This window comes from Opisthorchis viverrini, assembly GCF_000715545.1.
Source record: "Opisthorchis viverrini unplaced genomic scaffold opera_v5_203, whole genome shotgun sequence".
NCBI classification, from domain to species: Eukaryota; Metazoa; Platyhelminthes; class Trematoda; order Opisthorchiida; family Opisthorchiidae; genus Opisthorchis; species Opisthorchis viverrini.
In genome coordinates this window covers 375092-402287 of record NW_008751859.1, presented here as the reverse complement: position 1 = coordinate 402287, position 27196 = coordinate 375092, and the positions used below count along the sequence as shown (strand labels likewise).

At 46.1% G+C, this 27196-nt stretch overlaps 3 protein-coding genes across 3 annotated transcripts in view; 2 read left to right on the top strand and 1 right to left on the bottom strand.

Moving 5' to 3' along the window:
- Positions 1-3089: 3089 nt before the first annotated feature.
- Positions 3090-8642, top strand: T265_08129 (hypothetical protein; the record flags this gene model as incomplete). The annotated part of the gene is made up of 5 exons (XM_009173842.1): positions 3090-3204; positions 3238-3352; positions 3395-3588; positions 3628-3710; positions 8472-8642. 5 exons carry the CDS (start codon positions 3090-3092, stop codon positions 8640-8642), a joined length of 678 nt encoding a protein of 225 aa, XP_009172106.1.
- A 615-nt stretch (positions 8643-9257) lies between these two features.
- The window catches only part of T265_08128 (hypothetical protein), a gene marked incomplete at both ends in the record, with an annotated part of 22855 nt that continues 4916 nt past the window's right edge, over positions 9258-27196 (bottom strand). Inside the window, 5 exons of the mRNA XM_009173841.1 lie at positions 9258-9634; positions 11905-12211; positions 13823-13958; positions 16009-16124; positions 19571-19737. Of these exons, the coding sequence (XP_009172105.1) occupies positions 9310-9634; positions 11905-12211; positions 13823-13958; positions 16009-16124; positions 19571-19737 (1051 nt within the window). The remainder of the gene's footprint in view (positions 9635-11904; positions 12212-13822; positions 13959-16008; positions 16125-19570; positions 19738-27196) is intronic.
- Positions 22218-23375, top strand: T265_14482 (hypothetical protein; the record flags this gene model as incomplete). The annotated part of the gene is made up of 1 exon (XM_009173856.1): positions 22218-23375. A coding segment is annotated over one exon (1158 nt), but the record flags the coding sequence as incomplete, so codon positions are not given.

The window sequence follows — 27196 nt, the reverse complement described above, 5'->3', positions numbered from 1 at the left end:
CTCAGGCTGTGACTTATGCTGATGAGACTCCAAGGCGGTTCTGGTTTATTGGCCCCTCAATTCTATAGTTGGCCCTCTTTTGTTCAGGTTGGGATCTCGGTTTATAAACTAAATCTTGTTCAACGGTCCGGTTACACAGACAAATGAATGGGGTTTTATTCTGAGCGGATTGAGGTCCTACGAAGTTGAATCGACAAGAGTTATATCATCTGGTTTTTCGCAAGCGTTTCTGTGATGAACGACTTGTGAGCCATGACCAGGGGCAAAAGGCATTTCCACTGGTATTTCCTGAAACTGCTGTGTCGCTTACATGGCTCTGGGGAACGTGGTTGCAAGGCCAACGGGTCGGTGTGGGAATCACCGACGGTGCTTAGCACACTAAAGCACTTTAAACCGCAGCCTTCTGGAAACGGGTTTCTAATGCTTTCCTGCCACGGGTGGCTGATCACTGTAGTACTTGTTTTTCGAAAGCTCGGTTAGTTTCACCTTATCTGCCGTTGACTCCCCCCCCCCCCCCTTCAGTTTCACTCCTCTCGAGGCTGAGAGCGTTACCCCTTGCTAATAGTCTATAAACGGGGGAGTGATTTCTAAGTCTTGGTGTTTCTCAGCTTCATTTAAACGAGATGCAAAGTTGCCAGCGGTTAATGATGCTTCAGGGGTCCTAAAGTGTAACGCATTAGCACTAGAAAACAGACAATATTGTTGATGGTTGATGAGGTATACATCGATCTGTTCGCCGGATTTGTCAGTCAGCTTGCAACCGTTTCGCCACTAATCGACGTGACTTTATCAGTGCGTGGTTGGGTGATAATGATGTAGTCTCTGGGGTGGGAAACGTTTCTAAGCTAATTGCCAAGCTCGGCGAACAGTTCAACGGTCATCTGTTCAACCACCAGTCAACACACCCTGAGCTACTAGCATTCCGGCACATTTCCAGACAGCAAGGTTCTTATCACTTGGAGAACGTGCGCTTAGTTTATAGAGTGTAGATAGCACAGTTTGGCAGAACAATGAATGACCCCGATACGAGTGCACTGGACTGTTCTCTTTGAAAGGATCTCATTGCAAACCTGACGCTCGTTGAGGTTACAAAACAATTGGTATCTGAACAAATGTTTCGCATGAAAACGGCGATATAGTCAAAGGGTCTGGTGGCAGTTTCGTGGCACCGCAGAAGCTGCAGCACTAGTAAACATGCTTCCAATTATGGCTAGCTGGTGCCTACTTCGCAACTCGGAGAAGCACGTGCCATTCTGGGGGGAGACCGAGATTTCTGGTGTTTAGTAACCCTGAGGGAGAAGGTGAACTGAAATACCCCCAAAAATGAGGAATCACTGATGGGTATCTCCTCGTCCCGTAGTTCCATGCTCTCATTCGTTTCCTTCATTGCACCTGTTTCGAAACAGGAGGGATTGGTTATAGCTGGCAGGTCCAAAAGTTTTCTCACTGCCATTATTATTACTGCCCCCAAGGTGGCGGACATATTCTAACCGATCTTGATAAGGCATAATATCGGAAAGTACAAACCAAACTCGAGTTTCGGAGCACGGCATGAGACGGAATACTAAAGTGCACTTTCGAAAGATCCGTACAGCTAAAGGATCAGACAGTGCAATGAACGACACACACCTCACGGAGGCAGATTGAGCCGAAATTCGGACTAAAAGGAATAACTGAATGCCTAGTCGACTAGGTTTCATTGAATGAGTAAAGAGAACCTTAAGGTAGGTGAAGGCCAGCACAGCGTGCTCTGTTTTGCACTAGGCTCAGCCGGGTTGCCCACACACAACGGGTGCGAACCACAGTGGATCAGAAATCGTGGATGTAAGCACTGCTGGTAAATTATACAGTCAGTGCCAACAACTCGTTTTGACGGGCAGTTTACCAAGACCTTGTGAAACGATGACTTCTCTGTCCTCTCTAAACTCCAAGTGTCAGCGACGGTTTGCCTTCAACAGTTGTAGCACAGTATAACCTTCGACCTCGATGAAAACCAAGTTTAGCAGTGTTGACGCATGATGACTAGGTGTCAAGACGCGCCGGACAGGAAAAAAGGCACATCTGCAGAGTGACGCATCCCCAAGGTCATCATCGGAAAGTAGGTGACTCGGCGGCTCTCACCAAACACGGCTCAGCAACATACGACCAGCGTCGTGGGCCTGAGATTGTTCACGACCGGAACACCACCATTGGCTGTACGGAGCGAACAAGTGAACGACCATATTTGGCCACTTAGTCATCCTATGTATTACGCAGACGCTCTGTATGTTTTGTCCTGACAATACAGCCGTGTCCGCAGTTCTCTGTTTTCTTCCTGTCGAGTAGTCTGGCCGACTCAGTGCAGGCGTAACCAATAGGCGACCACCCACGATACAACAGTAAGCAGTGGGTTTGTTACTCCTCATGTACAGATCGATCGATACCATCCTCTAAGACTAGGCTAGAGGATCTGTGATACCGACTTATCGTGTTCGAAATACTGCGCTATTGGTTCACGACTGGGAGGACAAGGTTCAACTCACTCTGGGAAGGGAAACTGCGCCTAATATTCATGTTAGTTGTTGGGTCACTGTCGAGAAACGACAGGCATGTGATGATGATATATTAGTGTGAACCTTCGGGTTTTGAACTGAAAATAGAAGGGATGTACAAATCGCATCTATCCTATTAACCAGAAAAGCTGCTTTGGACACTCCATTAAAATTATTAGCCCTTGCTCAGCCAACAGCACCCTTTTCGCCTCTGAATGATTGTTTGTACATGCTTTGAAATAGAGATATTTACACCAACCGTTCCATTTTTGCCCTGCACCGGAATCAGGAGTACCTATATGCGAAGACCCTAGGGCAAGACCCTTTGCACTGCGTCCATCTGATACTCCATGAGCAGGTGACTGATCAACCTCACTGGGTTGTTTGAACAGTCAAAAATAGGGATTGTGCGTTTTCCGAGCTTTTTTATCCATACACGACCCTCCAGTTTTTGAGATTGCACTCTTTCATGTTGCTTGATTCGTTCTCACGTTTTTGCCTTTTTAGTATGAAAACATGTAATGGATTGATGATTGCCACCGTTGCTGACCCATTGCAATGCCATCGTCTATTTTGACTCGTAAAAAGCTCCAATGTTACCTGCAGGATGTGGGTACATTTAGTAACCCCAAGCTTCAGCTGGAACAGTATCCCACTTCTGCGCAGGTAGCCAGTAAGTTGCCTACACGTCATCATTCATTTCAAGCCGATATATTGTTCAATATGCAGACCGTAGATGGCGCACTTCAAGGGATGTCTGTTGCAGACCTTGGTTGCGGTCCTGGTGTATTTTCAATTGGTGCTTGCTTGCTGGGTGCAAGGTGAGCCATGGTATATTTGTAATTCATTGTCACATTTTTCAGCTATGTTTTGGCTGTGGATGTCGATGCGGACGCCTTGAACGATTTGTCCGAAAACCTTGATGCACATGACCTGAAACACGGCTGCATTGATATCATGTTGGCTGATGTTACTCGCTTGAGCAGAGACGACGGGCGCAAACTAGTCGATACCGTCATTCTTAATCCACCTTTCGGGACACTTGCATCAAACACAGGTATGTGTGATTGCTGATTACGTGTTTGTTCTCCTCAAGGCATTGATATGAAATTCCTGAACGCCGCTCTCTCAATGGCTCAGTCACACGTCTATTCGTTGCACAAATCCACCACACGATCGGTAAGTGTTTCTGCAACTTTGGTATCGGATAACACGACTCCGTACGGAAGACTGAGGATGGAAATTTATCGTTGCTGGTGCATTCCTGACCCAGGTTTCACTTATCGTGTGGTTTGATTCTTTTCTGCAAACCCATGTATCTTTGCTTCGTTAAGGTTTCAGGTGCCCGAACAGGAGTTCTACCGTACGTGGTTGTTTCACTGATTCGAACATTTGTATCGTCCTTGAGGACAGCCGTGTAAATGGATATTCCGCTGGCGTTTATGGTGTTTTTTTACATGCTTGCTCTAGCTGTCGCCTAGACCTTAAACGCAACCACTGATCTCAAGATGACTCAGTGGTTTAGCTGAGAACTTCCTGCTCGGAACGGTCATGGTTGGAATCCAACCTCTGCATCTCAACTGCCCATATCTAGGCTTGGGAAACCTGGCAATATCTCAGCCCCCTTGTCTCCTTCAGACGGAAAGGGTGCTACAGTTGAATGATTATTAATATCCTATCAAAAACATTAGGAGCGGGGTCGTGGGTTATGTTGAATGTGGACCGCGTTAGTCGTCGTCCGACAGAACGGCTTTTCTTGGTATCTGAATCCATCTGGGTGACTGAGCATGCTCGGGCTGCTTGACGAAGTCCACGCTTCATCGTACGTTTGGATAGCATGTTCACGTTTCCCCAAACAAATGCACATAGGCCGTCAACTATTGGTGTATACATGCAGTTGCGTTGAGTGCTTCTGGGGCGATTTCAGCCGCTATCTACGCTCCTACGCGACTAGTGTCTTGTAATAACCTCATATGATGTGGGTTTTGAGATTGACGTGGCTGAAGTGTAGTTCTGAGTTTCCAGACTTGTATTTCTGTGACACTCTAGAGTGGTAACTCGGATCGCATCTATGGTCATAGTTGTCTGTACTAACAATCCTACCTTTCGTGGCGTTTTGTATCTGTTTTGATACGAGCCGGAATACCAGTCTGGACTATTCTATTCCTATGATTTTCTGATCATCACTATCATCATGTCATGATAGACAGCAATACACCAGTAGTGGGAGCCCGTGCTCAACCCTATAATTAAGCCTCTGTGTCTCAAGAGAAGGCGGCCAAGAGTGAGCTCCTAACGCCTTCTAAAACCGGTGAAACAAACAAAGTTGAACTCATTTGCAAATCAATTTGGTTTTCACGAGAGACTCAACTGAATATCTCGTTTATGATATTCTACAACTGGATGTGCTGCACACAGGCCGCCTCATGTTCCAGTTGGCACGATGTTCGAGATATCGCAGTATATTTTCATAAAGGAAACTACTCACAAGATTGCTGAAAACTCTTCGACAGCTCACGACCGGTTTCGCCCTTCTTGGGGCCCGAAAACAGTCCAATTTGGGTTCAAGTAGAACATAAAGTTGACGGAAACTCGGGGACTGCGCCTACCTGATAAGCTCCAAGAAGGGTGAAACCGGTCGTGGGCTGTCGAAGAGTTTTTAGCAACCTTGTGGGTAGTTTCCTTTATGAAAAAGTTGAGGAATCCCTCAAAATTATTTCAGTATTAGTCAAATGTGAGAGCGAAGAATGTCTTCGTCGCCGACAGAACAAGATAGCCAGTGGGAAGGAAGTACTCAAAGAGTCACTTTTTCATTTGATGCGAAAATGGAGGGACAACAGACGTCACCTCTAGCGATGGGTACGCACGATCCCCAAAATTGTTTGTATTCCCTGTTTATCAAAGCCATCAAAGTACTCGGAAGATTATTTTCTTGTTCTGGAGCTGGGTATTGGATTTTGTTTTGATGCAAGATGCCATCAGGGGCATTGATCTATTGAGCAACGAGGAAATCAGTGTTGATTCAGACAACAGGAAGGGTATGGAGCAGTACGAACGACAGGTCCCAGGAGCGATTCAATTCAGGTCCAGTGTAGAGATGAACGTACAAAAAACTATAACGAATTGTAGAGGATAAGTGTAGCAGTTCATGTGACGGGCTCTTTATAGTAACCGAGGCAATAGGTTAATACGCTTAAATAAACGCACGGAGCAAACAAAACGGTGTACAGAAGGAGGACAGTTGCATTTTGGGGGAATCAATCTAACAGACCGGAACGCCACTAATTCGTTTTGCGGAGAGGACTATTGCGAACTGAATCAGTTTTCATTAGACCAGATCCACCACCGGTCTATAGCATCCTCATCCGGTTATAGTTTGGCTGAATCGAAGTATTGATCGGGCCAGTTTCCGACTGCCAGTCGGTATGCTCCTCCCACGCAGTCCAAGCAAACCGCGTCTTCGAACTACCACAGTTACCCCTACCGTTCTTTGACATTTCGACTCACCGACGCGATCGGCCAAACTTGGGAACTAATGCCCTGACACTTAAGCGAGAATTAGCACGCTCACCAGTCCAGTTTTTTTCAGCGTGGCGAGTGGAGCACCTATATCCTGGGTGCTATAGTCCCTGTATTTTGGTTTCGCCCGACTGTGATGGTAACCCCAAAGCTCCTTCCACTTCTATGCCAGTCCTTCTACTGCAGGTGACGTCCTCATGTCGTTCGTGCGACAGCCTGATAAAATGGCACAGCTATGAAGGTTTGCTGACGCTATAGCAACACACCCATAGGCGCTGGTTCCAGGTTCCAGGTCATTGGCACTGGAAACGAGTGACCGTAGCGCCGCCACTTGGGGATTTTCAATGGTATTATCCTATCAGTGAAGGTAGCATGGGCCGGGAAGCGCAGTCCAGCTGTTTCATTCTCATTGTGAATCATTTGCAGTGTACATCTCTTGGATCTCCGGTAAGAGTGGAACCCGCAACCTCCTGGCCGGTAGTTAAAGAGTAAACCGTGCGGTAACGAGCAACTGGTAAGCAGTTTGATTAGCTCGTATTTGAATAGGATATAGTGTCACTCAGTCTTCAGTCAAGAAAATCACTTCAGGAGGTCGCTTGTTGATTGCCTTCTGAGATGGAAGGCTCACAACGTGCGAAGTGCACCAAATTTCTAAATCTCATGCTATCATCAAATTACAAATAGTCTGGTGGAGGAGTAGTTCGCACCTCGTGTGAACTTTCCGTCTCAGAAATCATCACTCGAGGAGCCAGTCAAAACGTGACGTGATGTAAATCCCGAGACTGAATATCCAGTGAAAATATTACTTATTAAATGTGATTTGAATCAGCCGATCGCGCACCCATAACGGATTGAAATGACACCAATCGTAAATCGGACGTTATGCATGTCGTGCAATCGATAAAGGATATTTTTGCGTTTTTTACGGAAAATTTGGGGTGATACACTGAAGATGTCAGAACCCTACTGGAAGTCCTCCAACTAATGTTTTGTGCTTAATTTGGCCAATCTTAAACAGACTGTGTGCATGCTCACGAATCCATAGTGCATTTCGTTAGAGACGTACCCCAAAAGAGAGAACGTTCGACGATCCAATTTCATTGTTTGATACTATCTTGGCAGAATATGGTCCACAAAATGACACCTCAAAATATCCACAGCTAATGGAAGTCGTGTTGTGTCACTCGTCGAATCCTAACGCATTCCAGAGCGCCTACAACGGTCATATGTAAACCCGTAGTATACATTTGCATCACTGTTATATGGTCATCGCACTTTCGTTGCTGACAATGTTGATCCCAAAAACCGTTCTAATGTGGAACTTCCGTGACCTCGTCCGAACTGTTCCCAGGCCATTAGGTTCAGGGTTTATGACGATGGATGAGACAGCCTTGGAATAATCGAGTGGGCCCACTGAGATAGAGCTCTCTGGAAAGTTTTCCAGATGATGCACCAGGATGATTTTTACATTCGTTTGTACAGTACTGAACAATAACAGCTTCAGTCAACTCTGACTGAGTTTCGTTGGCTGTCGCATGATGGTATATTCTTCACAAACCAGAGTGAAGGCTAAACGCTTACGAATTTCTTCAGGAATGTTGAAACAAATAGAACAGAAAACTAATCGGACGTCATGAGGATTCAATCGGTGGTTCCAAACAAGTCGAATCCGGCTGAAACTGACGACGTGCTCCTTGTACATCTGAGTGCTAAGAGGCTTTGTAAGTGCGCTGTTCGATGAATGCACTACCTCGTGATAAAGCAATTCCTTGGAAGTTCTGGAGCGTCGAGATCACCGGAATGTACGACACATCAGAGCTCGCGATAGCTGTGATTAAGGTGCGAACTTACTAGCCAGAAGTTCCTTGGTTTGACCCTAACCTCTCAATCTTGACTACTTCCGTCTGGGCCTGGGAGTCCTGACAGTCTTCGTAATTCTTTCGGATGGCACTCAAAACTACCTTTGTTCTGGCAAAATATCGGCGACTGCAGGGTACACCAGGACGTTACATCATCTGTTTTCGGCCCGACAGCCGGTGTCCAAATTCACCTTGCTGCTGCAGTGACGGCCAGTAGCGCGAAGAGGTTGACACACTGGGCTATGTCGATTTTCCGTACTGTTCCACTTGATTTTTTTTTCGAAAAATCTCTGCTGATACGGACCTCGAGGTGGTTCAGTGATTAGAGCGTGGATTTACTGACCTGAAGGTTATGCCCCAAACCAACCTCTGCATCTCGGCTGCTCCTGTCTAGGCTTGGGCGACGTGGCAGTATCTCGGCCCTCATGCTTCCTTCGGGTGCATGGCAGCTAGGCACCGAAAGGTGTTGCGGCTGAACGATCATTCTTATTATTACTACATTTACTGATACCATGATTTGAAACACATCCCAATTACTGATGCCTTGCCTAGCTAACTTTAGTTGTCGTTTGGTTCACTTTGTTCTCCGCAGCACGTGCTAAGGACTGCGGAAGCCACTGGAGCCAAAGCCAAAGTTGTCGCGGAGCTTCGCTTCGATATTCCCCGAATGTACAAACGGCATAAACAAAACACAGTGGATATTCAAGTTGATCTGGTGCATGCGTGGTTTTGATATTATTTTGCCGGCTGTACCGTTCAATAAAACAGTTTCACGTTAACCTTTGTAAGCAGTTCATTGTTTTGGTAACCATGTGGTCGTGCACGGAAACTATATATTTGCATTCCTGTAATTCACCTCTACCCTAAGACAATCCTCTCCCTGGGCTATTTCGATGGAAAAGTACTCCTCATGAAACACTTGAAAGACCGAACAGGGGGTGATTGTGATGGCAACCTGTCGATTGGTGTTTTGTTTTCCGGTGTACGGCATACCCTTGGCTTGTAAAACGAACGAAACAGCTGAGCAGCTATTGACTTAAGAAATGTGGTAAAATGAACTTCCCAAGGTGCAAACTGACGTGAGGCTGAATACATGTTCAGCCGTTAGACTCGTGCGCACTGAGCCAATTATGTTACCAGTGTGAGCGGACAAATGGGATATAGAGTGAAACCTGGTGGAACAGCGATCATGAAAGATAATAGACGTTTAATTGTATGACGGCTGTAGTCGCGCTTGATATACGAGGCTCAAGCTCATCACGTTTATCAGATAAACATCGCTCGACTCAGTCCACTTATTTCAAGGCTGTCCCCATTTCATGGAGGAAATCATAAGATAAATTAGACTGGGAGGATCAGTTATATTTGAGACAATTGTGTATCGAGTCTAGCCCATAAGTTTACCGAACGGATGTCCACGATGACCAACAAAATCGTGGTTGGTTATCCGGCAATCCATTGTACGCCTTCGGTGTCGGTTGGAATGGTTTTTGTTTGCCCGGATTCATCTGGGCATACAGGTCGCGCTCGTTTTCCCTATTGTGGAGCGGAGTTCCTGGTTTGGTGACCTTCAGAATCATTTCGCTCGCTGAAACTTCCGGACTAACGAAATCCAACGGGGGTCCAATCGGGCGAATTTTGCGTCCAAAACGACCGGTTTTTCGTTGCCACAAACCACTTCGTTGCTTGATGCCGTGCCAGTACTTTTCACCGAATTTCCTGTATCTGTAGTCGGGAACAGAGAAGTTGGTAACAGAACGCTAATAAATAAGCAGGTGAGCAGGAATAAAGTCATTTGCCACATTACACACTACCAACAGTATTTTTATGGTTGCCGATGGAACTGCCCCACATCTGTACAGTTTCACCCCATCCATAATTAACATAGCTAAAAATTAAAAAAAAACTTTTTCTTAGAATGGCACAACAAGCATTTGAATTTTCCAGATTGCCAATCTCCGTGCACAAATCAACACGTAGGTTGGAGGGGACAGTCTTGATATAATATTATCGTGAGGAAAGAAACAGAACTACTGCTATCTGCGATGACCTTTGGTCACTGTAAGGATTATAAATCCGAAACTAAACAATACGTACAGGTAAAGCAAACATAAAATAGTGTGTGATTAGAAGTGCCGACCAGATTGATCAGCAATGGAAATTTCAGTGTGCGTACGAACACTTTCTGAGTATATAGGTTCGTGTTCCTCTTGAGAACCCGACAAAATATAGTGTTGTCGCGTCATGGAAAATATCGCCAATGATGCCAAAATTACTCGCCGCATGTTTACAGCTGGTGCAAAAACCAAATCTAATCGTCCAGGTCTTAACCTGGGATTTGAATTCTGAGTGAAAGTCCGGTTAGTACAACTGTTTCATTGTGTTTGAAAAAAAAACGGATGCTCAGGCGTTTCAGAAGGGTCTGGAAAACACTCAGTGAATTCAGTATAGTGTGGCGTTTCGTTTTTGACGTAAACAATTCGTCGGACAAACTGAGCTGGTCGGAAGATTTGTCGAGTTTCGAACAAAGTGCCCTCTCTTAAGGACACCCAATATGGGATTTCAAAGTATAAAGATACCAGTATAAATCGCTGCCCTTGTTAGGTCATCAGTGTCATCATCACAATGGACAGCATGACAGTGTTCAACCCTCGTTGCCGTACAACCAACATTGTAGTGTTTGTTCACAAAATTCTTTGGGCGAACATCGTAGCCAAATTCGCTGCTCAAATTGATTCATTTGCATTCTAGCCGGGGCCGAGTACACTCAAAACCTCAGTACTACTAGGCCTTGTTCCGAGGAGTGGAACACTGGGACAAAAATAGTGCATCGTGACAGAACACTACTTACAAGGTGGCTACAAAATACCAATAAACACCATCGACCGTTTGAATGTTTGAGAGTTGTGTCCATACTTGCAGTGTTGTGTATACTTATGTCGGAAGTCTGGCAACTAACAAAGCGTCCAACTCGTATACTCCAAATCTACATCGAAATACGCACCAATTTCAGTTACCTCAGAAATTCCACAACTTTGTTGGCAAAATCGAACCGGATGCTAATGCATGTGGTTGGTTTCCTGGTGCTTAGTTTCAAAATACCAGCCAAGAGTCTTGGCTAGCTCATACACTTCGCCTATTGTTGACTTTATCGGATGTCTGCCATATGGATTTTAAGAACCGAGAAAATTGTGATAAAATTTTGTTTTCTACGCGTTCTCTCTCACAGATGGTCATTAGAAGTTTGCTTCTCATTTGCAGAAACCACGCACTGTGCCCCAAGTCTAATTACTGTACAAAAATTGTACCTAAGACAAAAATCAGGCGACCGCGAAAAACAAGTGGGTACAGCAGGGAAGAAGTTCAATCAAGCACGAAGTTCTGACGTGGGAACTGAGACTTGCATCACAATCTCTGGTGCCTGAGGTGATGGAAGTCGGCGTGCACCCCAGTGCAAACAGTGTAAAGAGTATGGGGTTAAGGAGCACGTGGAAAAGCTCTAGATTGATCGAGTTGATGTGCACAGGCTTGTGGTTATTAGTCCAGAGATCGTGTCAACGAATCGCCCGAGTGTGGTACCCTTCTGGCACATAGCTGCCATGCAGCCCAAAGGGTGCATGTGGGCTTGGATGGTGCCCCTGCCCACGCTGGAGCAAGCCAGAAGCCAGCCTTGGTTTCAACACACGGACCATACGACCGACAGTTTAGCGCCTTAATCACTAGCCTATCTCAAATACAGAATACGTGGGACCAATAAATCACTAGTGCATGCTAGCAAATAGTTAACGTGACGAAATAATATAGTTTTCAACATTTGACAGCAATTGGAAAATTGGCCAACTTTGGAGTTTAAAGAGCAAAATAGATTGGATGTTCCTTAATTCGTCCGTCCTTGTAACACGTCGGTAAATGGACACCAAGTTCAAAAAGCTGTGCTAACGGCTTAGTAATCATGATAATTAAAGTAGGTTGTACTAAACAGAAGGCGATCTCACTTCTCTTTACTGTGTTCGTTGTTCGACACCTGACCCACGACAACCATGCACTCAGGCAGGAGGCGCATGAGTTTCCGAGTGCCATTGTCCCGCAGCAAGACAACGTGTTCCTCCGTCACGTCCGACAGTGTGTCCGGACGTGGACAGTCGGGGTCGCCGACATGTTTGCCTCGACGAACCACCGATGCACTCGTCCCAGCTGCTCGACACCGAATAGCACCTTCACCGGGATAGAGCTCGACCAAGCACACACTCGTTCCGACGGGAAGAGCGCCCACCGGGTATGCGTCCCCTTCGCGAGGACTAACTGGGAAGTAAATGTGACAAAACGGGGGTTGAATTGATGGTATGACGCTGTTCAAACTGTTAGGGAAGAGTTGAAAACCGTTCGCTAATTGCCTTCACCCATTTAAATTTCATTTAAAGGTCTTGAATTGGCGTATATTGTTGGAGAAGCAAGCAATGTACAGCTGAAGTGATTGACGAAAAACCGTACCAAAACTGAGGTACCAAGCCACAACGACCAAACTGTGATCGACATCACCACATCACAAGTAAGCAATGAACTTGAGGAATGGCGCAGTATTACATTCTGTATTCTTCTAAAGGGGTTTTCAAATATTTCCTAGAACACAGCAGAGAACGCCATTAAACTCGGTCGTAAATTGCCTATTTCCCAGCTTTCTTAGAAAACATAAACACTATAGAAAAATTGACTGGGATTCACGGTATAAACAAGTGAATGGAAGATTTCAAACAGCGTCTGCTATATTCTAGCCCATAGCGTTCTTCAGCTGAATGTTACTCACAACAGCGGTTTACAGTAGCCACAGGGTTCAAACACTAAGGAAACCGAAGTATTCACGGCAAATATGTAGTTGGATCTCGAAAACCTCAGTCCCACAAGGCAGGTCGTCCTTGGGTGGTCGCACACAGATCTGTCACGTGACCCGTTGGTTAAATTTCAGACAGTTACCCTGTGAATCAAGCACCTACTGACCGGACTTGACAAGCTACCACATTTCTCAGTGAAATTGCAGAACGACAGCCCACCAGGAGTGAGGAGTAGGTGTGTAAAACGATTTGGCTATTCATTAGTGGTTAGATTGTGATTCAGCAACTGATTACACCAAGAATTGCATTCATATCAATGGTTTGTTATTTATTGTGGCCAGACTGTTCAGTGTCTTTGACTTCTGTGCTAACACATACCGACTTAGTGTAGAGATAAGCGGCCCAGTCTACAATGTTGTGCTGTTTGTCGGATGGGGGAAAATCCAAGGGATACACCTCAGCTTTCAGATTGTACAGCCACACAATATAGATGGCGTCTACGTGCGAAATGTCCGTGACCATGTTGGTATATGTGGCCTACGGGATCGCAATGTTCAAGTAAACGTGATGGTAACTGTACAGCAGTGAAGCATCGGTGTTGAACACTGGTGTCATGCTGTCGATGGAACACTGGTTCATGCTGTCGATGATGATGATGATGATGGTAACTATCGACGGTTCCGAAGTGCGCAATTGGGGGATCTGAAAACCTTTCCGGAGCATCACCCACATGAGGACAGGAAACCTTAGAGTACAGAAATCTCTTTCTATAACCTGAGTAAATTTGCAATCTTTCAATTCATTGGCCAACGGTTCAGTGGCTGAATACTTCGTACTTCATCTACATCTTCGACAAAGCAGAATTCGAATTAATTCAGGGTGACAGAAGTAATTGTGTGCTGATTGGAGGACGTCTGGGTTACGACTATTTAAATTCTCATAGAACCCTGTCTAAAGCCTGAAGATTTAGTTTCACAATGCAGTCCACTCTTAGGAATTTACAGTTCCAAACCTACCCAAAGGTCCAAGACTTAGAGAAGAGAGGATGCTAGTGGCTAGTTAACAAACTAACTGACGAAGTTACCTGGAATCAGCGGGATGTCCACATGCGATCGGATGATATCACCAGGCTTCATGCTCGTCGTGGCCACAATCCACCGTTTGACCTCACCCGAAGCGACAAGCGCCAGAAAAGGAGTGCGCCACCAGTTGCGTGTTATCTAAAATCGGCGAGAAAACGGATGGGAGAAATAAAGGCCAAAAGAAATGTAGGATTGTGAACATTTCAATCTTAGTGACGAAAGACCGATGACCCCAAAATAAACAGTTGACATTTTCATTGGTGAAAGTGTGATGGGGGGGAGCGAGTAGCCATTCCCTGAAGACAACAGCTTTCATGCAAGGGTGAGACTAGGTCATGTCGGCCGGTGTCTCTAAGCGTTGATGCGTCCTATCATGAGGTCCTCAACATAGCTGAAGGTGCCGCTTGCGGCCTTCACTCTTCGCAACCAGCCAGTTGCCCGAGATCCCCCAGCTCATCAATCCAAGTCGTTCGTTCAGCTGTAACACCCTTCCAGTGCCTAGCTGCCATGCCACCCGGGAGAAGCACGAAGACAGATATTGCCAGGTTGCCCAAGTCTAGACAGGCAGAGGTTGGGTTCGAACCACGGACCTTAGTTTGAGGCCGCATGACACCGTGAAACTCATCGCAGGATTGTAAAATCGAAAAATCGGAGGTTGATAGAAGCCGCTCCAGCCTTCCCTATTCGGATGGCATTTCGTCGTTAGCTAGACCATCCAGAGAAACAAATTAGCTTATCACCCCCGTAGACCCATCTTTGGGCAGGAGATTTGAGTTCGATCCCATCTAGTCTCACAATGACACTTTACGATTAGCAGATGTTAAACGAATACCAAAACGTGGCGGAGTCATTTTAGTAAATTTTCATTTCTTTATTTTGTTTTGGTTGCAGTTTGACGGGGTCATCTCCAAAAAGAGCTACATCCGTACCCGATTTATGTGAGTGAACATCTTAGCGGCATCTCGACCTCACATGTGGGAGACGCTGTCATATTGATGACGAGATTGCCTAGCAAAGGGAACAAAACCAGCCTTGCGCGACACCTCTGAATGTGGTGAACTCAAGTGAGAGTCTATTGCAGGCCCTCACGCATCCACGGGGAATGAGCGAATATCGCTTTTAGAAAGAAAAACAGTTCATGGGGTACATCGTTGTCTCCAAAAACTGCAACAGGCCCAGCGACTAATAGAACCGAAGGCAAGTTGATGAAAGTTGACCACTGTTGACTGATACTCAGCGCCCAACTGAAGAACGGTCGCTCCACATTATCAGTGCATGAAATCCGGAATAACAGGAACCACGGTCTGTTGGAGTGTAAGCTAATACCAAACCTGCACAGTTCTTGTTGAGTGGGACCAAACTTCATTTATGAACGAACGGTTCATAGGCGACTGCATATTGTATTCATCCAAAGGAGTGAGTGCAACTCACATGCCCTGAACCATCGCTTCAGAACCACCAAGCGCCAGAAGAGTGAACTATAAAGAAAACGCTCGTTCGCTGTGCTTTAAGACGCATGATCGAACAGGAGTCCTGTGTATATTTCAGACATACAACTTTAAAAAAGTATTAGGTCTGAGTGAGCATGGCCCGTTTGCCGATTTGATACAAGTTCAGGAGTTTGAAATCTGCTATCACGTGAATTTGTTGAAGCGCTGGTCAACTAACTAACAACTAAATAAGCGGGCAACGTTTGCTTGTAAATTTAGAAGGAACTGGCGAGGTGCAACAGTGAAAAAAGAATTATGAGGGCAAATGACACTTCCGCGTTACGCAGGTTGAGGGATCAGTTGAAGCACCATAATTGAAGCCTTTGACTCAAAAGCCTGGTCCACCGGTGGTGGGAGCATAAGGTCTTTTTCTGGAAAGGGTCGGTCCCATAAAACCCATTCACCCTAATGCCTGGACCGCGGTGTAGCGGTTGGTATGGCGTTCTAGGGGTACCCAACCTACATCAAATACCCAACAGTCTCATTCACTTGGCCGTGAGTGGTGTGTCTAGCTCGACGCAGCGGAGAATGAAACAGAGGCCTTTAGTTGGTAAGATGCATTAGTCTCTTGACAACATACAGAAGTTAGCGGCTACGGTAAACCGTTGGGCGATCGGCTTGTGCGGAGTTTGTTCTCTAGTGATCTTAAATGGATTACTGCATGTTGAAAACGAACAAAAGGTACACCGGTCACTGACCTTGAGTACAATTTCGTCCACAACTTTGCCTGTGGGAATGTGTCGGGAGTAGTTGTAGTCAACCATGAACCAGGGGCGATTCAATCCAGTTGTTCGGTGTTTGTACTGGGTTATACCTGGGAAACAAAGAACATGGAGGACGAGGAGAGTGCACATAATGTGCGAGAAAACGGTAGAGTTTGTGATAAATCGTTAATGATGAAGCGAACAGAGGCCACTCCGACAAGAGGACCCCCTAAAGAGAGATTACTCCCTTGGAGGGACAAAAAACATTTCCCTCCCCTTCAGTTGAATCAGTGAAACAGACGCCATGGGACCGATCGATTAGAATCGATCGGGAAAGCCCACCCCTCAGCTAAATCTAGATGCGGGTGTGGGTGAATTTATTCTTCCTGTGAACTTTATAGATGGTTGCTTGCTGTTGGGCTTATTTTCGACACTTTTTGTTAAAAAAATCCCTTCCCTTAAATTAACCAACAGCTTTGCTGTATGTATTTGTCACCCACTTGCAACGAAAGCACTCAAGATTTCTGCCTATTGAATGTCAACTGCAAATAGCGCTAAAATCTGACCCAGTCGCAACTCTAACAGGCTAGCTTTCCAATGGCCGTTGGTTGCAGTTCGCCGAGAACCAGAATAGTTGCCATCACCAAATCAGTTGTGCTAATTTCGTCTTCACTCATCCAAAGTCCGCACCATGACGGTGATCCTAGACCTCAACTTAACCATACACCTCACATCCGTCTATGGGAAATCTTTTGTCTATCATATTGTCACCTGTTCCAATCGAAATTCAGCTGTTTCTCAAGCACCTACGTATCTATCATATCGTCACCTGTTCCAATTGAAATTCAGCTGTTTCTCAAGCACCTACGTCTGAGTGTTTTTGGTGCCACTTGTCTGTGGGACTGCTGTAGCCCAAACAATTACGTCTGAGTGTGGTTGGGATGGCATTCGACAGTTGTCTGTGGGACTGCTGTAGCCCAAACAATCACACGGTTTTCTGTGACGGCGTCTCGAGTGTCGTAAGTGACGGAATGCTCTAATTTTATGTCGTTTTTTTTCTAAAACCGAAAAATGTCCCCACGAAATGGCTTAATAACGCGTGGCTCGAGTAAACAACCGCCCTCATACAATTCCTCTCATTCAGTTCAGGCTGTGTCAACGCTCGCAACACTTGTAGTGACATAGCTGACAATCGCAAGATTGACAAATTGTTTGCAAGTCGACAGTCCTGAAATCTTGTAAAATCACACCACATTCATACTTCTGACTCCAACAGAGTCCTCAATGTCTCGAGCCAGAAACATGGTCACATTATGGATAAAATACAGCCCTACGATTATGCACAACGATGAGGCCGCATTGGAGAGAGAGTCGTTACCGGGCGAGGGCCATCAAACAGGGAGAGCAATGAATTCGGGTGGGCTGGAAAGCGGGAATTGTCGATGGCCCCAGCCAACCTCTTCACTGATCTTTTATACAAAAACCCACTGATTAAATTTCCCCTAAAATGCACTATTTTTTACCGCCGGGACCTACCACATGAGCGCAATGTTTAGCCAAAAGTCCCATGGAACGTGCCGTCATCAGGCGTCGATCACGTGTTCGCTGAAAGCCCCAACGCTACCGTGCTGTTCTGGCCTTCACAAAGCGCTCAAAAGCACACACTGAGACAGCACTGACGACTACCTGGCATAAGACGATAAGGGACGTGTGGTTGTGCGCAGAACGACTGAAACTCTTGGAAATGCGGGCGCAAGAAAAGAAACACTGACGCCAACGAAGTCGGAAATCAATGAATGAATGGCCCGGTCTTCAATGTGCCCTTCGGTATCAGAGTGAGGTCCAGCCAAACTTACGTTCGTGGCGGCAAGACAGTAGAAACACTAGGCTACGCAGTCGGACTACTGCTTTATTGGTATTTAGTTGATCAGGCGGAATGCTGAAAGAAATCACTCATCATCATCATCATTGTCAGCTGTATTAACCGCGTACTCGTCGCACAGTGGTTGTAGCTGCCGCAGTTTCGTTCACCGATGTTTTGGGGGGGGGATAGGTACAGCGGGCTGTCAAGTGAGGGGTGTTGGAAAAGGAGCTATGCATTGAAGGCAATAGCTTGGATGCACGAGCGCCATTGAGGGCGCGACTGGGCCATATCTGACAACGTCTCTAGCCATTGATGTGGCCCGTCTCGGGGTCCCCATCCAGGAAGACGGCAGTGACCAGCGCAGCTGAGTTTGCTGGTAATTGCTTTCATACTTCGCTGCCAAGTCATTGTTTGACCGCCTCTGGCTCTTTTCCACCCTTCACGTGGTTGTGCGAAAAGAGCCCTTCGAGGAAGTCACTACCAGATTTCGAATACAGAGACCGCTTTGGTGCTGATAATTTCGAAATACAATTTATTCTGATAGATTCGCCACAAGCTCAGCAAACGGACGGTTGATCTATTTGCACACACTACGAGCACTTGACAAGCAATTCGCATCTGAAACGGATCTCAAAATCTCCCTACTACTCATAGACTGTAACTTAATCAGTTGGAAGAATAATTCATACGACGACTGGGTCTACCAGTGCCAGTCACGTGGTGTGAAATCCGTGATCGACGGATTGGGTGCTGATCAACCTCTCTTGGCCAAACGGTTAAGTGCTCAAAACACTAGCCGGGAGGTGGCGGATTCGAATCGCCCAGAAAATTCGAGAGATATGCACTATTGACCATTCCCGATAAAACAGTTTCACGATGCTTTTCGACTTCTCAACACAGATTGACTTCACTGACAGGACAAAGTCTCCATTGGGAAATTAAGGCAACTCCGCGAGTCGCTGAGATGTGTGTGTGAGTGGCCAAGCTATGGCTGTATCCAGTATTTGACGAAGAGGTTGAATCCATGCAGTGCGTGTGTGTGCATAGTTCCAGGTGGGAAATTTTATCAACTTCCATACAACACCTTCGGTCGATTGGAAATCAAGAAACGTTAGCCTTAGTTGATGATGAAGTCCAAGCTTGAACCCCTTATCCCACTGTCATTGAACTACAACGATCGTTTCTAACCCATCGCCTCCGAATGCTTGTGAACAGTCGTTCATTTCGTTTCGACATCAAAATTACTTTTGAAGTAACACACTTTCCATTAGAAAGGTGAGTTGTGGAAATCAGTACAACCCTAATTCCGCCTTCTTAGTGTTGAGTGTTAGTGCTGCTTTCCGCTCACATTAGGAATACGACATATGTGAATTCCGACAACGAGTCCCTGAGGTGATGTCGCCCTTACTGGAGAGGAGTGCAGTAAAGTTTTATGTCTCCGGTTCCTAAAATCCGTGTATACGTATTTCGAGGACAAAGCTTCAATAAACAACTTCGAGGCTACGTTCTTCGTATCAGAGCACGTGAGAATACATGTTTTTTTTTACAGAAGCGAATGGTTCTCTAGGGATGCCTGGGAAAAGCCGAATGAACCAAATGTAGAAGGCGGCCGCGAGTGGGCATGGGGGAACCTGAAACAAACACTACTCAGCGTTTCTTGTAGAGAGGGATAGCACAGTCAAGGTAACTTACCATCGGGTCCACGGCCACCGGTTCGCACAAGCTTCACTGCATCCACTGTGTACTGTTCGGGATCAAAAAGACGTTTGACCGCCCACTGCTTACTCACAGGATAAGGAAAAATAATGCCCGGGTGACGATGTGCTGTGGTTGTTGTTCCAAACTGACGAAGTATTTGCCTGTAAAATGAAATCAGGCATTTGAAGGAACTGCGGTCAACGGCTTGTGAGTTGTGCACAAATTCACGTCCAGCAAGGAGGTGAGAGGCCTATGCAATCGACTGAAAAAAACCAAACCAACTTGGTCTCCAAGTAGCCTGGGTATTTTCACCTCTGTTCTCGGCCTCTGTCTGGAAAATGGACATAACTATTCCTAGAAAGTATTAGTTGTTGAGAGGACATAGTACACGCGACTATTCTTAACCCACCTGAAGTGAGAGAACTCTCTTAAAGGGTCAATAGTGAGCATGCCCTGGCAGATTTCAATACGAGGGAGCCACTCTTTTTCCAAGGACTTCCACGCCGTTCTTTTCTCGAAGGAGGGGATCATCTCTCCAAGAAAGATCACCAGTATGAACTATCAGAAATGAAGGGAAAACCATTAAGTCTACATTGCGATTCGACATCTTATTAGACACAAGCCGACGAGCACGTGGTTCCCCAATGGCTTTAAAACTGATCTGAGATTTCATCCCCTCGAGAACTGTACAGCCATTTTATTGAGTTGGGACTCAGTGCGCCTCTCAGGAATCTCTAGGGCGGTTCTGATCCGTGACCTTCCCATTGGTAGCTGATGCTATACCGCTAGGTCATGGTTGGTCAATGAGCAATGTGAATAAGTCGTGACTGAGCGGTTGTGGGGCCACCATTTCTCACATCACTTGGTGCGATACTGACAGGCTCCTCGAGCAACAAGACGAGTTCTCAGGGAGAAGGCCTATGAGATTTGCGAGGTTCGTTTTTTTTGAGCGGATCAGCTATAGTTTGCAGGTAATAAGTTCTGGTGATCCTCCTCAATACCGCTTTTTTGTTATCAGTCATTACATGGTAGTCCCCCATCGCAGCCTGTTCACGCGCCAGTTCCTGGTTTTGTCGAATGATCCTCTGAGTTCCGATGGTGACAGGATACAAGTAGGTAATTGGACTTCACTTACAGGACGAAATCTCCACACAAAAAAGACTTGAGAATCTTCATTAGAGGTTTCCTCCTGTAAATGAAGCCAATCTAAGCTTAAAAGCCAAAAAGTAATCTTATAAGTCTAAGCACGTTTTATGGTACGCAACTACTTTGCGAGAGTCTACACGGATCGTTGGTTCTGGAGAAGTGAGGGAGAATTACCTTATAAAGTCCCGTTTTGGGAGTGTGCTCTTGAAGCTATCTAGCCCTAGTATGAAGGCAGATGCAAGTTAGAACCGAATCATTTAAAGAGAATTTGTACGATAATTGTGTTAGATTTTGCGGGGCTGTTACAAGTTGACATCCATGACAGATTACGACACAGACTTAAAAGTGAATGAACCCTATGATACTGCCTCTCTAAAAGAGGAAATATAGACGAAACCCACAAATGAGGTGAACAGAAACTATCCAGGCCAACAAGTAAAATCCAATCGAAACTGCTAAAAATTCAGGTAAATAGTGCATAAATTCCATAGAAGTTGCATCACATGGATATTAGGAGGCTCAATCAGTCGAGTTTGCCAAACATCATTCTTGCTCTGTCTCATAATTGGTTGAAACACACACTGATGCTAGATGAGGGGCGCTAGATCGCGGTTGTAAATTGTCTCTATGACTGCGCTGGGAGACATTTTATTTGACTCATTGTGCGAAAATCAATAAGTTCTTCGGATAACTATCACCTCAGTTGCCCGTACCACGTGCACGCTACTTAGACCAGTAAAATTGGTAATGTACAAAGGAATAGGATGCTATTTAGTGTCCACGGGAGTGTTCAAAGCCAGAGTTACTGAAGGCGACCCTCTGTTGGTTTGGTTGGATTTTCAGGGTGGAGAATCCGTTTCAGTACTGCAGCCAAGGTTCGGCTGTTTTAGCAACCCACGCATTTTAATTTCATTAAAAAAACAACCAGTAGCGATGTGCACTAGAACGTGTCCTAATCACAAGCGGAAGAATGAGTTAACGATTCGTGGATGTTATGGAAAACGTTGAAAAAAGTATAAGAAGAATGAGTTAACGATTCGTGGATGTTACGGAAAATATTGAAAAAATTTATACACCAGTAGATATGGAGAATGGTGTGGTGAACTTCACAAAACTATGCAGTTCCGTATGACCACCAAAAGCTCTACTTATGGGGTGGTGCACATTCAGTAGCCATCTTTGCCCATTTCGAGGAAGGATAACATAACGCCCTAACGCTACCCCAGCCTATCAAGAGTAGCCTGAAGCTAGGGCTGAGCACGCATTACTGTGCTAACGGCCCACCCGGAAGCCTGTCCGCAGCGAGGACAGATGGCAATCAATCCAAGAGACCTTGGCGTCAATTGGTCAAAGTGTCTGTGACTTAGAGCAACAATCGTGATTGGACATTGGTTGTCGCCGCACCGCCCCGTCTCAAGGCTGCCTGTCGGGTGCAGGCTGTTCCCTCAGTTGAGAGAAGTCCCGTGTCTGTGTGGACGGTATAAGCAGCGGAGTAATGGCCGACGGATCGGGCGAACCGACCATAGAACAGCTGGGTGACCTACTCATTCGTATGGGGTTGTCGCCTCGGTATGAAGGGAACTGTCCAATGGAACAGAGAAACGCTACAGAAAGTCTTCCGAAACTATGCGTCCCTGGGTATCACCAGTGCGTCGCCCGCGCGTCCATCCCATATCTCGTGAGTGCATTAACGGCTGAGCACCTCCAATTGCAGCTCGAAGACAGCGCACCGGCATCCGATCGGGTCAAACTGATCGCTGCCATGCTCATCGCCCATTATTCACTACTGAGCATGTACTTAGAGGACGACCAACTTTGGACAGATGGAAATTTCGAATTGGTCTATGAAGAGCCTGCGGAGCGACAGATACATCGTGTCGCATGTCTGATGAACGGAAGAGCTAAAAATATGCTGGACTGTGTCCTCCAACTAATCGTCATAACTAAGCTGTGGTGGTGGCAAAGTGGAAGCAACGAACGGGTACCGGGCGCCAAGTATCGGCGACTACTGGCTGCGTGCGAGCTGGACTTGACAAAAGACCTAGAAACCATCCTGTGTGTTGGACACTGGGCTAGCACGCTTCGCATTCTCAGCCTGCGGGGGATTGCAACTCGCGATCATTTTGTGTTGTGGAAACCCCTTGGCGATGAAGCACTCGTCAAGACATTGGTTGTGAAAACTGTGGGTTTACCAGTTGGGGTCTGTCATCTCACGTTCTGTGCATACGTATTTCGGTTATTCTTGCAAGCCATTCCTCGAGACTACGATATTCCATTGTCAATTCTACAGATAATGTCAGATACTGTTGACGCATACACCACGTATGAAGCGAACCCGGCAGTGTTCCATCCGGATCCGCGACACTTGACAGGCGTTAACGATTTAAAGGAGTGGCACGATGAGTGTGCACGTGCCCCGTTGGGGCTTGCCTTACCGATTGTACGGAAATGTTTTCGGCTATCCACTGAGGCCAGTTGTGTGTTCAATCGAATTCCGGAAGAACTGGACAGCCAACTGGCATTTTATAGTGCATCCTTTTCGGATTGGTGTCAGTCACACGGCAGACGGACGATCGAACTGTGCGCTAATTCGGAAGAACAGCTTTGTTTCTATGGTTTGTCGGTCGGCGATACATTGTCTACAATCCAGCACTAATGGAAACCAAATGGATAAGTTCCACCCATGTAGACTTGTTTATTCTTGGCTATGAGCGATTTTTTCATGACTAAATATCCAATCACTGTAATATAGCAACAGCTTTTTCTGCCATACCAGATTGCGGTTAAGAACCATCGCAAAGTTGGGGTATCATTTCGAATAATCTGTACGCCAATTTCGTCCTAGGATGGTCGTCTCCTCAGACAACTTCGAAATCTCGTTTCAGAAGAACTTGGTAAACAATCGGTAGTCTTTATTTGGGCAACGTTTCGCTTTTGACACAAAAGCTTCATCAGGCCAAATGAGCAGGTCACCAAATTGGCCAGGTTATAAGGCAGACGGGGAACTAATCAGTAAGTTGGTCCTTTTCAGATGATCGCACCAGATCAGTGTTGAGTGTCAATTACGACTCTTGTCGGTTAGTGAAGTTGCCAAAATTTTGCTTTGGTGGATTGGGGGGGAGGAGGGGGTAAATTAATTCTGATCGGGTTTGGTTCGTTAATCTTCCAATTCAGGGTGCTTCAGATGATTCACCTGGGTTGTCACTGGTAGCTTTTCCCTGGTTTTTGTGGGGTCTTGAGTGCTCCGACAATTTAGTTCGAGGGCTTGAGGTCAAGTGAACTTCAGATGATGACCACTGTTCCTTCTGAAGACCGCACACCAACACGTGTCAGCTCGACTGATCTAGGACCGTTCTCCACACGCTTGCCAGTTCCTCACCTTCTATGCTGTTAACACTGGGATGCTTGGCGATTTCTACCGCCTCAGCGATCAGTCTGTGTGACGCTGACCGTAGTCCTCACATCAAAACCTGAACATTCTCTAAATCTACTTTGTCCCGTGTCGAGTGCGTGTTCCGCAATCGCCGAGTCTTTCAGTAACTCTTGATATTCATCTGCGTTTCTCGGCGGCCTGTTTATTTTTCTACTAAGCTCTCCGACTCTGATCTGTAGCTCCCTGGCCGTCTGTCCTATATAGACCTTGGTGCAGTCATTACACTTGATTTTGTAGACACAGTCCCGGGTTCTGTTTGCCGGGAGGCGATCCTTCAATTGCACCAGTGCAGAGTGTTCCCCCTCTGGAAAGCTACTCTAATGTTGGCCGTGTTTAGAATTCTCCAATTACCTCCGATGTCCCTGGTTTATATGGAATAACAGCTGTCCCGATCCATTCCCTGTTGGGTTTGGCTACCGGTACCAACACCCTTCGCATTTGACGCCTGATCAAGCTGGCTGGATATCCACTACACCGAAGTTTGTTCTTTACCTCAATTTAGACCACTGTCGATCAGCTTATTCTGTGCACAGGGCCCTTACGGGCCTAAATATTGATGAGGCAATACTGGCGAAAACCGACTTCGGATGGGCAGACGAGTAGTTTAAAAGTGCCCCAGTGTCGGTGGGCTTCTCGTGCACTGTGGTCTTTAGTTTTCCCCCGACTTTATGTGTCAGGCAGTCTAAAAAGGCCAGTTTACCCGAGGTTGACTCTATCTCCATACTAAATTGTGTGGGTGGACTCAGTTCATTGAGACTCCATCTTCCATGGTTTGCTTTGACAGCCTGCTGGAGCTCGGTCGGACAACAGTGTCCTCCAGATGGCATGACTGATACATGCAGGTAAGCGGTGTTTGAGGGAAGCCCAGAAATCTCGCCGTTTCTCTGTCTGTTACCGGGAGGGTTGGCGCTTTACTTCCGCAGGTGAAATGGTGACACTGAATACGAAAAAGCTGCTGTCACAGCCTTGGCAGATTATCGGAGTTTTGATCCGGTGCAATTACCGATGCTGTGCGCGCACCGGTGATTGTTCTCCTAAAAAGGACGGGTAATTTCCACACTGTTCGTGTCGAATGCAATCACCACATGGTTGAACGGAAAATGGCTAAATCCCGCGCGCGGTTTGTAGTGAAAGTGGTCTGATAGTGACTCGGTTCTGACTCACATATTGTTGTGTCCTAAAGAAATCGAGCATCTGAAGCACTGATTGCCGGCTGAATCCAAGAACACAGGAATAAACGTAATGCTGTTGCAATCTGCGGATTTCTTCCAATTAAGCATATATTATTGTGCTACTGTGATGGTGCGACCAGAGTCGGGCCTCTTCCCATGGGTAGAGCAAAAGTCGGAATACATTTGGAGAAACCAGCAGTAGTTACATCGTGTGGTTAATAACGCAGACCCCACCTCCTGTGCGAGGTGAAAGCTAGCGAGTCAGTGAATCCAAAGTATGGTAGTAGGTTATAATGGCCTTAACCATAGAATACCGGATTTACTGGTGCATCAGGTTGTTATCAATGCAGAGCGAAAATCCTGCATTGACAATTGTTCGACAATTGGTTGTGGATGAGGAACTCCGTCTTTTTGCCATCAAAACGCTGCTACTCTTTCCAAACTTGATCTTCAATCCAAAGCGATTGCCCCTTAATGAATGCGCAGAAACTAGTCTTCCGTATGACCCTCTGGCATATCAAGGAACGACAAGTGAGAACAAATCTTTCATATCTAGAAAGTTAACACTCCAAGCGACGAACAGAGTTGCAAATGCCCTCGCCTTTAATCAATGCCATGCACCTAGTTTTTGATGGATAGTTCTCACGTGGATCTCCTTCAAGCAGAGACAAATTGTGTATATGCTTTCTGGGGTAGCAGGACCCGAGGTGTGCGGTCGATACCTCGCTTATTTCTATTTGTGTACATATACTAGGGCATCTTCACCACTAACTCCGGGGTTGGAGAAGATCCAAGTATGATATATCCACCGAGGAGTGGACGCGTGGGATTTACTGATGGAAGACTGCATTTTGAGAACTATTCAAAATGAAAAGGTGGACTTCACGGAAGACACCAGTCTGCACATTCGTTGTGGACCAGTCATCCATCTATAAGGTTAGTTCGAAAGAAGAGGGGTTAGGACAGATTTGTCGGGCCGGGAAATACCCAAGTTCGGTGGGAGTGAAAAAACGCAGTTCCTCTGATACAATCGTACAACATAAAAGGAGGCTGTCAAGGTCAATAACGAGACCGCTGGGAAAAAGTTTCACCCGAAGTATCTACTCTGTGATTTTGTTCTTACGTTACTGCATTCCAAATAGACGGGAAAAAGTTTCGGGTGCTTGTGAATGGAGTCGTAAGGTATGTGTAGACCGAGTTACTATGTCTAACACTCAGCTAAATACCGCAGAGAACTGGTGGGTCCGTCGCACTAAAGTTGTCTAAAGGCTTATGTGAAACACACTAGTACCGTTGATAACGCCTTCACAGGTGCTTAGTAAATTAGGAGGCACAACTAAGATCAGAAGTCTGTGTTTGACCCCGTGTGGAGTCCCTCTGAAGTCAAAGTAACAATGGCTCAGAAACTACGTAATTGAGGAGCCTATATAGGTTTGATAAGCATACTTCCAGTTGAGATCCAAACTTTCGACTTATACACTTATCGGTATTCCGATTTGATTTGGACGAAAGACTCACCTGGAGCGCAACTGGGTATCTTTCATTTATGATGTTCTTAAGCAACTGAATGTGGTGCACCAGGCCGACTCATGTTTCAAGATATTGCGGTACACTATTCACAGGGTTGACAGAAACAATTCGACAGCTCACGAGCGATTTCGCCCTTCTTGAGGCGGGCGCAGTCCCAAGTTTCCGTCGTGCTTTTTTCTCTAAACGGTAACCACCGAACTAAGCCCAATCATTTTCGGAAAAGTGTGGTAACGATCGGTAGATTCATTGCTGGGCAACGTCTCGCTTTTGACACAAAAGTGACTAGGTTCCAAGGTTGGTCGAGATTTAAGGCGGAAGGAGAACCAATCAGCTAAGTCA